The following is a 13,329-nucleotide window of genomic DNA, read 5'->3' as shown; positions in this document are numbered from 1 at the left end:
TCAGGGTAGCTCCATGGCTCAGCTGGTCTGAGCCAGTTCAGTGTGGCTTATAGCCAGTGGACTGGGTACAGAGCGTAGAGAATTGTTCCTACACTTGTTAGGGAGCCTGGTCCCTGTGCATACCCATCAGAGATCCCCGAGGAGTCAATGCCGTAGGGTACCATGCAGGACACCCGCAAGCTAGAGAGGTGAGCTTTGTGTGGTTTTCTCTTCTTGGAAAAGGGTAAAATTGCTGGCTTATTAGTTCAGGGCTCATCTCACCTTCTGCACCCCAGTCCTTTATTATGAGTCCCCATGGGTCTCATCACATGGAGGGCCTCCTCCCAGAATGCTGGGAGCCTGGCCCAGCTGTATGTGCTCTGGCTAGGTTCCGGAAGGAGGAAAGATTTAAAAGATTTCTGACTCCAGTGGCTGCTTTGGGTTCCTGGGTACCCCTGTCGTGCCCTAGGAAATGCTCCTGTGATCTGAAGCCCAGACTATAGCACCTAGGATCCTATTAGAATTTCTTATTTATGGATTGGAATCCTGCCCTCCTACCTGGAGGCCCCAGAGAGAGGCTATGGTCCCTGGCAGGGAGAACAGACACAGAAGGAAATTGCTGACTCTTCCTGGGGAAAAGTCTAGATGTGGAGACCTAACATGAAACAACCAGACATCAGTGTGGTCAGTATGTCACCAAGTGTCACAAAGTGTGTGGATTCCCCAAGGTGGGGCGTGTCACCGAGGGCAGCGACACTTAGGGAAGGCTTGCTGGAGGAGGTGGGCTTTGCCTGCGGCATGGAGGATGGGAGGGAAAAGGAAGAAAGGGAAAGGTCTCATGGATTCCGAGCTTGTGGTGGGCTCAACCTCATGTAAAGGCATGTGAGACTCAGGGGTGACATATGGCCTGAGGATGGAAGGTGGTGAGGGGACTGGGGGCCTGATGACTGGAAAGGAGGCTGGTGAGACATTAGGTGGTCGCAGTGGGGAGCCACAGGAGGCACTGAGTGAGTGACTTGGCAGAAGCTGATCATGGAAAGCAGGGAGCCCCACACCCATGGACATGCCCAGACCTCACTGGCCAGAGAACCCTCCTCTCAGCCTCTGATAAGAAGGGCACTGGCCTCTACACTTGCCAGCATCTGGGGCGCCAAACCACCTAACCCCTTGCCATGGTCTCCTCCTCCTCCCCTCCTTTTCTCTCTCCCCCCATCCCTCCTGCCCACTCACACACCCGTTTTTGGTGGCAGAGGGCTCCTTGGTCCTGGATCTTTCTGAGAAGAGCCACTGCAATAGATCTTCATGGGCATGCCTGCAGGGTTGTGGAGCCTTACCTGCCTCTCTGCTCTAGCTGAGTCCCAAAGAGGAACCTTGGGCTTTGGAGACACCACAGCTCCTGATGCAGGGCAGCAGACTCCCATGTTGAGCCTGGCTTGCTTTTCTTTTGCTTTCTCCCCTTGAGCTTTGGGGAAAAGTGTCTCTGGTACAGAGGTGGGCAGAATGTGGCTTAGCCTTGCCTCCTCCAGCCTCACTGCACTTCTCTCAAAGCCAGAGCACCTGGCCTGCAGGAGCCAGTGCCTTCCCCCTTTGCACTGGAAGGTGGGGTAAGATGAGGCCTTGCTGCCCCATTGCCCTCAGGGCCCGACTGACATTTCATTCTCCTCTTCAGGCCAACCTCTACCCCACCGTAGGCCTGCAGACACCTGGGGAGATTGTGGACGCCAACTTTGGGCAGCAGCCCTTCCTGTTTGACATTGAGGACTACATGCGGGAGTGGCGTGCCAAGGTCCAGGGCACTGTCCACTGCTTCCCCATCAGTGCCCGGCTTGGCGAGTGGCAGGCGGTGCTGCAGAAGTGAGTGCTCCGCTCCCGCTCTTACCCAGCCCTGCCCCATCCCAGAGACCTCGTTCTTCTGTATTCCCCTGTGCTGCTAGAAGCTGCCCTAATGAACTCCAGTGGGTAGTGTTCCTCCTGGAAAGCACTCCCAGGGTGATTACATCTGCTGCTCGCCTGCTTCCCTCTTATCAGATGGACAGCTCCTGCTTAGTTCTCTAGATCTGCTTCTAATTAAATCATTGCCCCCTCAACTGGATTGGAAGGCTCTGTGTAATATCACCAGCAGGGCTGTTTTCTTTCCTCAGGGCAGGGATATACTAGGGCACCCTGTGGTGTCCTCCTCTGTGGACTTTTTTTCCACCACAGGGGGAGTATCCATCATGCTGTGACTCTGGCCTGAGGTCACCTCAGGGCACCTCTCACATACCACTTAGCATCCAGCAAAATCTGATGCATCCATGGCAGTGTTGGTGGGAAGAGAGTCCTCCCTAGGACTAGTGTAGCTGGCTCTTGGCTGATTAATTCCCAGACTTTCCTGGAAGCAAGCCTTGCTGAGAATCCCAAGGGAGGCCAGAGGTTTGGGTCTCTCTTCCACTTGCCAGCTGTAGGCCCGAGTGAGACAATGACCAGTACCCATTCTGCTAGGAGGTGGGTTAGCTTGTTAGCTTGGCTCCCAAGGGTGGACAGAAAGGGCTGGGCTTCTACTAGCCCTGGTCATTGCCCTGCAAAGGCACCCAGGTACCAGGTTCCCTTGGGTGGGATTGAGGTACACACTGACTTCTTCGTGTAGCTTTCCTTTCTTGAGGGATTAATACTGAGATAGGCCCTAGGGGAGGGCTGAGGCAGGGGCTAGGCTAGGTGGCCAGACCCTTCTCAGGAATAACAGCGCTGCTACATCTTGTTTCCAGCCCCTAGTGCGAATGAGAAGCTCTTCCTGTGTGGCCAGCATAGTGCCAGTCCCAGCAGCCTTGCTGGGACAGGCAAGGGGAGAGAGAGGTGGAGCTGCCCAAGCTGTGTTGGGGGCGGGACAGAAACTCTCAGCTCACAGGGCCTGGGCTCAGCACACGGGTGTGTTTGTTCATATGTGTGTATCTGTGTGCCTGTGTGTGTGTTCATATGCAGTATTTTCCAAGACCTGCATATAATTTGTATCCTGTGATTTTCCATAACTTAATTTTTATGAACATTATTCATTGGTCTATTATCTCAGAGATAAATTTGCCACAAGCCCGTGGCTGGCTTCCCTTGGTGGGAGGTTGAGGTTATTTCCTCTCTTTTGCTTATATAGTTAACCCTTTTGTAAAGAGTTATTCATATTTAAGATTATTTTATTGGTGTCCTTTCAAGAAGTGGAATTGTTGAGTTAAAGGGACTGTACATTTTAGTGGCATCATTTGTTGATAAACATACAGACTCATCTGAACTGTGTTTCATCAAAAATTTTTGTCTTTGTGTATAATTATAATTAATAATTATTATTCATAATATATCATAAATACATAATTTCATAGTAAGAGGTTGTATTATCGATTTTTTACTTTGTGCTAGACACTTTATGTGTCATCTCATTTACCCTTTAAGGTGACACTCCGCTGAACTTTGTGCCTTCCTCATGATAGCCCTTTAGACATCTGTGTTGGGCAGTTATAATAATGACATCAGATACATGCACACACTAAGGTATTCATTTCTGTACACATCAGATGGGAGGGCTCCTCTTCCTGCCCTATGTGTGTATACACATGTGTACATACAGCTATCACTGCTCTGCCAGCTGTGGTGGAATTAAATGGCTCCTGGGTGTTGGGCACCTCAGAGCCATTTCCCAAAAATGTGTTCCTGTTGGCCATGTTGTGGCCTAATGTCTTGGGTTCTTGGGCCCCTGATTTGTGGCATATCGTGGAATAGCAGGGTGTGGGTTAGCTCACCCATCACCCTCTAAAGCCAGCACTCTGAGGACCAGGTTCACTTGGTGAGCCAGAAAGCTTCTGCTGGGCATGTGGTGCAGCCTGCAGAGGAGCTCCCGTGTCTGTAAAGGGTACACACGTGGCACGCATCATCTCTCTTTGGGCAGCTGCCAGACTACTTGGCTGGCTTCCATTCTGGGAAGCCTTCAGAGAGACTGTCAGCCTTCTCTGGGTTTGCTGCAGTTCATAGGAGGCAGCCTTTTCTATAAGTAGATGATATGTGCTGGCGTATATATTTTTGTTACCATACTTGCCCACTTGTGGGCAGCATATCCCAGAGAAACTGCAGCCACTCCTCCAAGCTGTGAGGAGAGAGATGGTGACCAGCCCCTCCCCAGCCTGACTTCATGAGCACTGGGGGAAGTTTGTATTTTGTTTCTGCCTCTTTATTCTCATCTGTGGAGGTTGTACTTCCAAGATGTGCTTAGGGAAGACCTAATGGGAAGATAGTGTGTCCCATCAGGTGGTCAGTAAGAAATGCAGTTCTTGAGTGTCACCTTGAGCATTTCCTTTCTTCTAGCATGGTCTCCTCTTACCTGGTGCATCATGGGTATTGTGCCACAGCCACAGCTTTTGCCCGAATGACAGAAACACCAATTCAGGAAGAACAAGCATCCATAAAGAACAGACAAAGTAAGGTTGATTCTCTTCTTCCCCTCCCTCCCTCCCTCACCTGTCTCTAACTCTGCTCCTGGCTCATGCCAGCCTTGGGTAACCTGTCAGGTGTCCATTCAGCAGTGGTCCTCACCACCAGGAGATCAGACCACAGCCCCAGCTCAGCCCCAGGCCTTGCTTCTGTCCCTCCTTCAAGACAGCGCTGGCCACATGGAGAGTTGGCAGCATGGGAGTGTCTCTGTGCAGCCTCTGGTGGCCCAGCGCAGGCTGGGGCCTAGCATGGTTGGATCCCACTCCTCCATGCTTGTTTCCTTCTCACTGAGGCTTGGATTCTACTCGGCCTTCTGTTCATGGTTTTCTGAAAAGAATGTGTTTGCATCTTATCAGACCAGCACCCTGCCTTTCCTACTGTTTCCTCCACCTTAGTTCTGCCTGCTTCCAGCCAGAGAGAGAAGTGAAGCAGTCATACAGGGCAAAGGGTGATGCTCAATGGCCGCTGTGGTCCTGCCCTTTGCAGGCAACCAAAGGAAGGAACCAAAGGAAGCTTTCCTAGTGTCCATACTGGCCTGCATACTGTGTGTTTAGGGCTCTCTTAAGGAAGGAAGGTGTTAGGAAAGAGTAAACAGAGCCATAAAGGAGATAAGAAGAAGAGAGGCGAGTGAGGGAGAATGGTGTGTGTGGACCTATGTGTCTGTGTGTGTTTGCTTACATCTCTGAGCCTGCTGCTTGTGTATTGTGTATGTGTCTGTGTTTCCCAGAGAAGCTATGGAAGCTATGCCAAGCCAGATAGATGGAAAGGGATCCCATACATGGGATCTACGAATGAGAGAGTCTCAGACCCAGAAGTCACTCCCAGCAAGATGCCGAAGGCCTAAGAGGTGGCAATGTCAGAGAAGCCAGTGTGAGGAGGATGACCTCTCCCAGCAAGTAGCATGCTGCAGCCCCTGAAGACTGACAAGACCTGGCCCTGATCCAGAAACCAATGCAGTGCCCTCCCATTGCCACCCCCTGCGAGGCCTAAAAGGATAAAAGTCTGTCTGAAGAGGAGCCCTAGGCCACCAAGCTACCTGGGTGCCCATCCCAGATCATTCTTCCACAGCCAGGGTCCCTCCCCTATCCAGTTCCCCAGAGACCTGTATGCCATAGGAATAGACCTCCAAACTTGCCCTCTGCCCCTAGGCTGAGAGTCCCCCCTGCATTTTCCCCTCTTATTCTTTGAGGATTCTCTGACACTTAGCAGAAGCCACTGTCTACTCTGGAGCTGGGCCGCCAGGTTCTTTCTTCAGCCTTTTTTTCTGTGAGAATCAACCCGGTATGCCTCTGAGGCAGCCCACCTGACGGACAGCTGGGCCCTGCTTGGGGCTGGCAGTGTGCGGGCATGCTGCTGTGAGGAGGGTCTACAGCCCCTTGCTCACTGCCGCGTTCTTGCTCTTTGCAGAGATCCAGAAGCTGGTGCTGGAGGGCCGTGTGGGTGAGGCCATTGAGACCACCCAGCGCTTCTACCCAGGGCTGCTGGAGCACAATCCCAACCTGCTCTTCATGCTCAAGTAAGTTCTGGAAACCAACAGCTGCCCCCTAGCCCAGCCCCTCTCACCTGGTGGTGGAAACATACCAACCAGACCAAGCCCAGAGCAGTGCTGCTCTGCTCCCTCCACAGGTGCCGTCAGTTTGTGGAGATGGTGAATGGGACCGACAGTGAGGTCCGCAGCTTGAGCTCTCGAAGCCCCAAGTCCCAGGACAGCTACCCTGGCTCCCCCAGCCTCAGCCCCCGCCATGGCCCCAGTAGTTCCCACACGCACAACACAGGTCAGCCACTCTCCAGAGGGCTCTGGGAAGAACTGGTGTGGAGAAGAAAGGCTACCACGTGCCCTTCCCTGGGCTGGGCTCAGGGCTCCCTGCTGGATTTGGGGGAAGGGAAGTGGGACCACTGGGGTTATTCCTGGGGCCCTGCTGGGTGACCAGCTGCCCCTCCTCATCTGACTGTCCCCTGGCTTCCAGGAGCAGACAGTCCCAGCTGCAGCAACGGCGTTGTGTCCACCAAGAGCAAACAGAACCACAGTAAATATGCGGCGCCCAGCTCCTCCTCCTCGTCCTCGTCCTCCTCGTCCTCCTCATCCCCGTCCTCGGTCAATTACTCCGAGTCCAACTCAGATTCCACCAAGTCCCAGCCCCACAGCAGCACCAGTAACCAGGAGACCAGGTGCCTGTCCTGCTCTGCTTTTCCTGCTCTCTGCCAGTTGGGCCCACTTCAGCCTGTCTTTTGAGTGCCGCCCCCTTGCCCTGCACCCCTGCCCCTTTTATAAAGGGTCTGTGCCTGGAGTAGTGGTTGCTGACCTACGAGGCCAGACACTGACTCTGCCTTCTGGCACAACCCCTGATTCATCTGCCACATTCCTTAGCCCTGTCTTTCTTGAGCGGTGCTGACACTGCCCAGCTGAGAATGTGGTCTCCAAGGACACCAGGCCTGTCAGAATCCCCAGGGGTTATTCTGAAGAAGCTTTCACTGGGCTTTGCTTATAGTCAGCCAAGTTGGGCAGGCAGAGATTTTAGGGTGCAGACAAGCAGCTTTCGGCAGCTCCCAGGCATGCCTCAGGGATGTCCTGCCTTTGGCATCCAGAAATGCTTGTTGGGGCTCACAGGGCACGGTCATTGAGGGTGTGGGTAGGTGCCAACCCAGAGGAGGGCCTAGGAGGATCACAAAGGCAGCACTGGGATGATGGTGAGAAGCGACAGGCCTCTGGGAATAACTGGTGTCATACTAGGAGCCAAGTGTTGGAACCTTGGAAGCCTGAGCTGTCCTTTCATGCTCCTAGGGGTCCTTTGGTTTACCCACAGCAACCTGTGGCTAAAGCCTGAATAGAGGTCCAACCAGGCTACTCCAAACACAACCCCCTGGCCAATTCCCTCTTCAACCCTTCCCCACAGTGACAGTGAGATGGAGATGGAGGCAGAGCATTACCCCAATGGTATGCTGGAAAGCATGTCCACACGCATCGTCAATGGTGCCTATAAGCATGAGGACCTGCAGACAGATGAGTCCAGCATGGGTAAGGGCCATGCCCCAGCATGGTGTTCCAGGGATGGCAATGTTCAGTCCAGATGCCCTCTGCCCCCTGGGAGGGGTTGGGATTGGAATGGACAGGCTTTGACAGCTTGATAGCTCTTGGCAGACCTGGTTCACTACTTCCTCAGCCAATCGTGAATGGCTGCTGGAGGCAGGAAGGCCCCAGCCAGCTTCTAAGTCCAGGGTCCCTATGTTTGCGGCTCACAGGAGTCGTCAAGAGTGGGCATTCTTATGAGCACCTGTGCATCTGACAAAGTAGGTAGAGGGAAGCTTCTGAGTCCTTTCTGACTCATAGACCATATGCTAGGTGGACTAAGAGCACCTCAGTAGTGGACAGTCCACCCGCTCCTCCCAGCCCTCACTTGCCTCTGACAGAAGCTGCAGCCCCCTTAAGGTTCTTCTTGCCATGTTCTCTTTGGGGTCCCTACCCCAGTTCTCCCCTTCCGTCCTCACCTCCCCTAATGTATTCTCTGCTGGGCTCTGGGTGCAGATGATGGGCATCCTCGGCGGCAGCTCTGTGGGGGCAACCAGGCTGCCACAGAAAGGATTATCCTGTTTGGCCGTGAGTTGCAGGCACTGAGTGAGCAGCTGGGACGGGAGTATGGCAAGAACTTGGCCCACACGGAGATGCTGCAGGTACAGAACAAGCCAGGCCATCATGCAGAGAAGGCCCCCATTTGGTGCTGGGGTCAGGGTGACCCTGGGAGGGCCCTGGGGACCTCAGCAACTGAACAGAGTGGGCCCTAGTCAAGTGTACAGTGGGAAATGGGATATCCAGGGCCTACCCCACCTTCTGGGCTCTGGGGTATGTGTTGTGCCCTCCCTGGTGAGTGTGTGGTGTGTGCTACAATCCTTTCAAGAGCCCCCTGTCCCTTAGGATGCCTTTAGCCTGCTGGCATACTCAGATCCCTGGAGCTGTCCAGTTGGCCAGCAGCTTGACCCTATCCAGAGGGAGCCTGTGTGTGCTGCCCTGAACAGCGCCATTTTAGGTAAGTGGATCTCACAAAAACACTCTGGCCTGTGAGTGCCTGGGGTGGCCCACTCCCCTCTCTGCCGAGAAGTTGCTGCTGTTTGTCCAAATCAGGACAGTGAGTTCTACCAAGGTGCTCTCTGGTGGCTCACAGGACTCTTGGGCTTCCCTGGCTAATCCTTAATGCTGACCTCCCCCTGCCCATCTGAGTTGGCTGGCTAGATTGTGATGGACCCTAGGCTGTGACTGGGGGCCCAGGCCAGCCCATTGCTCTAAAGAAAGCTGAGGTCCTTAAGTTCCTGGTATGGCTGTAGGACTATGGCCTGGCAGCTGGGACACATTAGCAAGAAATTCTGTCCACTCCCGATACACACACTGCCTTCTGCTCCCAAGGGAACTTTGACCTGAGCCCAAGCTCTGGGCAGGGCAGTAACTAGGCCTTGTCTCTTCCCTACAGAGTCTCAGAACCTGCCAAAGCAGCCCCCTCTGATGCTCGCCCTGGGCCAGGCGTCCGAATGTCTACGGCTCATGGCCCGAGCAGGCCTGGGATCTTGCTCCTTTGCCAGAGTTGACGACTACTTGCACTAGCTGACCACGTTGGCTAGCCCCACCTGGCCCTTCCTCGGCCCCAGGGCTGGAGCAGCCCTGCCCTCCATAGGCACCTGGCGAAGGGACCTGGAAGCCATGGGTAGAGCCCACTCCTCCTGCCTGGCCTCACCCTCTTCCTTTCCTTTCTTCCTTTTTTTCTTTCCTTCCTTCCTTCCTTTTTCCATGCCCTGTCTCTCTCCTCTCCCTGTGCAGCGGCCTATGACACAGTATTGGCTGGTTACTCTCATGTAGCGCCTTCTACTTTGAAAGGGGGGTTTTGTTTTGAGGAGGGGTTGGGGTTTTTTAATCTTTTTTTTTCCTCCTGACTGAGCCACCAGTATTTATCTCTGGAGAGTTTGTGCTGAGCTGGTTTCTGCTAATTTAGTGATGAAGCCTATCCAAGTTGGTGATAGCTTATTATTTTCATAAGTAAAAAAAAAAAATGAGATTATATATATAAATATATATATTAAAAAAAAGACACAGTATTTATCGTAGTGTTAGTGGTCCAGCAACTCTTGGGTAAGGCTGTCCAGACACCATGTTTTTATTTGAGAATAAACTCATTAAAAAAGAATCATCTCTGTCACCTCAGCCAAGTAATGTGTTTATTTCAGGCTTTGTCTTTGTTGAGCCACAGACCCAGCTGCCTTGGGAGGCCCAACAGGCTTTGGGGGCCACTTAGTAGGCAGGTCAGGCTAAGCTGGTTTGCAGTAGCTGAGAGGTATGGGTCCCTAGATCCGTGAGAGCTGAGCTGAGCAGAGAACTGCAGGGCTGAGGATTCAGGGAAGGGATGAATTGGCCCAGGGCTACACAGGAAGGCAAGGGAGTAAAGGATCTTGGCCAGCACACTATCCACCTTTCTACCCTGCCTCTCACTGCCTGCCTTGCCCTTCTCTCTCTCCCCTTTTCAACATCCTCCCTTTCCTTGTTGTTAAGATGGCCAAATAATTAATTTACTCAAAATTGATTCCCTGGACACTGCCTGCCTTCAACCCAAGAGCTGCTGTGTGTCAGGCTGTGGGGAGGAATCTCCATTCCCAGGACTTGAGTACAGGGGCTGCCTTTTTACTGCCTGGATCTTCACCATCTCTGCACAACTCTGATGGAATCGATGCTTTCTGTTGAGAAGCCTGGACCTCTGGAGGCCAATTTTTGGACTGCCCGTCATTGGAGTGGATGGAACCCTTGACTGCCTAGGCCAGGCATTACTGCAACTGTGCTGGGCAGCTCCCTGCAGTTTGGCCCCAGCCACTCTTAGGAAAAACTGCTATGAGTATTTGCTGGCCGGAGGAAGGGACCTCATGGGCTTTACAAATGTCCCACCAGCTGTTTCAGAAGGGTCCTTGCAGCTGGTGGGGCAAAAATAGTCCTGGTACTGCCATCAGGGACTCAGGAGAGGAAGGGATGAAATGACTGCGAGGACTTGGGTGGGCCGTCCGTGGAGAGGACTGACTGCCCATGAGGAGAAGAGGGAGAAGGCCTGCCCAGAGGAGCACCAGGAGAGGCTGGGATTTCTCTACCTGCTTCACAGTGAGAGGGAGCACACAAGCAGGCCCTGAGAATGGGCAAGGCCAGAAGTTGAACTTCCCTGCCCGGATCTAGGCTGGGCAAGCTCCTGCTCTCCATCAGTGGACACAGGAATAGTTGATACAGCCTGACATATTCAGTGCCTGCCAGGCCCACAGCTGGACAACAAGAAAAGTGATTGAGTTGGACCAACTTCTGGTGATGGGGTCTGTGCTCTTCCAGAGTTCTGCCTCTGGACATGATCGTAGAGGCTGCTGCTTTTTTGCTCAGCAGGCAGCCCACAGACCATGGCCCACTAGGGAGGTATTATCTTGTCTGTAAAGGAAACTCATCCTGTGCAAGGCTGAGGATGTTTAGTTCTCAAACCTAGAGGTTGCAAACCTCAGGCTGTTAAAATGGTCAGAGCCAGGGAAGATTGGGAATTAAAACCAGAGGCTTTTGCAGCTGGAATGGGGTTCAGAGAACATCTATTCCACCAGTTTTCTTTTATAGATAAGGAAATAGGCCCAGGAGATTAAGTGACTTGGCCAAAGTCACACAGCAAATTAGTGGCAAACCTGGGACTAACCTCATCCCTGTGGGTTGGGCAACACTGTTTAGTACTGAAGCTGAACAGCAGGTGAGGGGTTTGGCTGGCGAGGCCTCCAGCAGTGTCTGAGCAACTGGTACCTTCAAGGGTGTGTCAGGGATGGGGATGGATGCCTGGGCTTGGGTTGTGGAGCAGCTGAGAGAGGGCTCAGAAGGGCTCAGGACAGCAGTGTGCTGCTGGGGTTGGAGTCCGCCTGGCTCTCACTCAGTACCCATGGCCACCTCCCCATTTTCTGTGCCTTATCTCACTGTTTCAGCTGAGTCCAAGTTGTTTACTGTGTTCCTCTTCAGAGGGGCTCTCTGTCCCAGTTGGACAGCTTACCTTCGGGACATAAGCCTTTGCCCCACAAGCCGTGGAGAGGACCAAAACCAAGCTGCTTGAGCCCACTATCTTGCTGATAGTCCAGGCCTGCTTGCCACCCAGAGGAGCCCCTTATGCATACCCAGTCCTACCTGCCTGCTTCTGGAGCCGAAAGTGGGGAAGGCACCTGGGAGGGGCTCTGGGGAAGGACCATATGTGACCCAGGAGGACAGGAGGAAGACCTGGCTCTGTTGGGTTTTCCAGCCTTGGGGGAGCAGCCAGCCTTCCTTATTTACCTTTTCCCTTTGTGCTACCAAATGGTCGCTTCTTCCAGAGCGGAAACTGGCCAACCGTGCAAAGAAAGCCAGAACCCCTTATCCACTCTCACTCAATTGGTCTGTGGCTGGGTGCAGGCCATCAGAACAGGGACACCAAGAGATGGAGAAGTGGGGATTGCCTGGCCACCCAGCACCTTCCTACTCCTTATGCAAGCACAAAGAAGAAGAGGCAGAGAGCTGTCAGAGCTGCAAGTTCCTTTGGTTGCTCACAACTCAGGTATGCACATGGTGTGGCAGCCAGGCAGCAGAGCCCTGTTTGACCACCAGTCCCACTCGCCCGGACCTATGGCCAGATTGTGGACTCTGGCTGCCTCAGGCACCACCTCTTTGCATAAGGGTTCCCTCCATTCGTAACTACAGCTGAAACAGGCATCCTCCACATTGTGCACACTGGTTCTGCCTTTGTCCTCTCGCAAGTGGGTAACTTGGCATTAGCATGAAACTTGTGGGTGTGGGAGGGTTTAGAGAGAATTCTAACACAAAACATCCTATTAAATTGTACTTGAGAGATAAAAAACTCCTGTTGTATTTTGACAGAGTTATTTTTATTAAAATACACATCCATGAGCAAGTCACGAGTGTCTGGTCTGTTTTGAGGCTTACTGGGATTGGCACAACTCTTGTGTGGACCCAAGAGGGCTTGGCCCCTTCTCAGCTCGCCTGATTTTCCAGGGTCCTGGTGCCCCCTCGAGGATCCTCAGGACTTCTAGTGTTCGCAAGACCCCAAAGAGAATAAGTATTTAAGCTTCAACTCTCTCCCCCAAAACACCTTTCATCTGAGAGAAAAATAGCAAATTCAACTTTAAAAATTTGGGCTACAGAAGCTCCTCTCCTCAAAAGAAGATTTTAATACATTCCAAGTACATTCACTCCAGACACTGGGCAGTAAGAAACAGCTCTTCTGAGGGGTGTTGGCTTATCTTCCTGTCAGTCTAAGGAGAAAAAGTTCATGCTCAAATTCGTAGTTCTGCTGTTAATTAATTGGGTCACCTTGGAAAATTAACCTTTGTCAGCTTTAGTTTCCCCATCCTTAAAATGTGATTAATCTTTCTACTCCATGGAGGTAGAGGATTGTAGGTAGCATGCATAGGGCAATGTTGGCACATAGGGATGCAGACATGTGCACCCTGCCTCCATGAGGATGGTGTGAACAGCCTGCTCCTGCCTCTATGCCTCCCCTGTCCCTAAGGCACCAGGGTTTTATGCAGAGGATTTTACAGTTTTATATAGTAGATTATGCTGGTTTCCACCTGCAGGTGGAACTGGAAACCTGAGGGCAAAAAAACCCAGCTAGGAGGCTACTATACTAGACCAGGCACAAGAGGGCAGGTTTGAGAAATATTTAGGAGATAAATGTTAGCAGCAGGGTGAGTGACTGGTTGTGAGGGAAATGAAAGAAATGAGAGACAAGGGCAAATACACGCTTTTGGTTGGAATGACAGATAATGGAGTGGGGATGTTTGCTGAAGGAGAGCATGTAGAATCATATCTCAGAGGGCTATGGTTCCTGGAAAAGGGTTCTGTGGCCCAGTAAATTAGGTAAACATTTTCAC

General features: G+C 52.4%; 1 protein-coding gene across 1 annotated transcript in view; it reads left to right on the top strand.

Moving 5' to 3' along the window:
* RANBP10 (RAN binding protein 10) overlaps nucleotides 1-12,347 on the top strand; it is a 74,472-nt gene extending 62,125 nt beyond the window's left edge. The window contains exons 6-14 of the mRNA XM_036897670.2: nucleotides 1,649-1,833; nucleotides 4,303-4,415; nucleotides 5,836-5,944; nucleotides 6,055-6,203; nucleotides 6,396-6,597; nucleotides 7,323-7,444; nucleotides 7,952-8,097; nucleotides 8,339-8,450; nucleotides 8,889-12,347. Coding sequence (XP_036753565.1) covers nucleotides 1,649-1,833; nucleotides 4,303-4,415; nucleotides 5,836-5,944; nucleotides 6,055-6,203; nucleotides 6,396-6,597; nucleotides 7,323-7,444; nucleotides 7,952-8,097; nucleotides 8,339-8,450; nucleotides 8,889-9,019 — 1,269 coding nt within the window. The 3' untranslated portion in view covers nucleotides 9,020-12,347. The remainder of the gene's footprint in view (nucleotides 1-1,648; nucleotides 1,834-4,302; nucleotides 4,416-5,835; nucleotides 5,945-6,054; nucleotides 6,204-6,395; nucleotides 6,598-7,322; nucleotides 7,445-7,951; nucleotides 8,098-8,338; nucleotides 8,451-8,888) is intronic.
* Nucleotides 12,348-13,329: the final 982 nt, after the last annotated feature.

This window comes from Manis pentadactyla, chromosome 15 (genome assembly GCF_030020395.1).
Source record: "Manis pentadactyla isolate mManPen7 chromosome 15, mManPen7.hap1, whole genome shotgun sequence".
Lineage (NCBI taxonomy): Eukaryota > Metazoa > Chordata > Mammalia > Pholidota > Manidae > Manis > Manis pentadactyla.
This window is presented reverse-complemented; position numbering and strand designations above follow the sequence as displayed.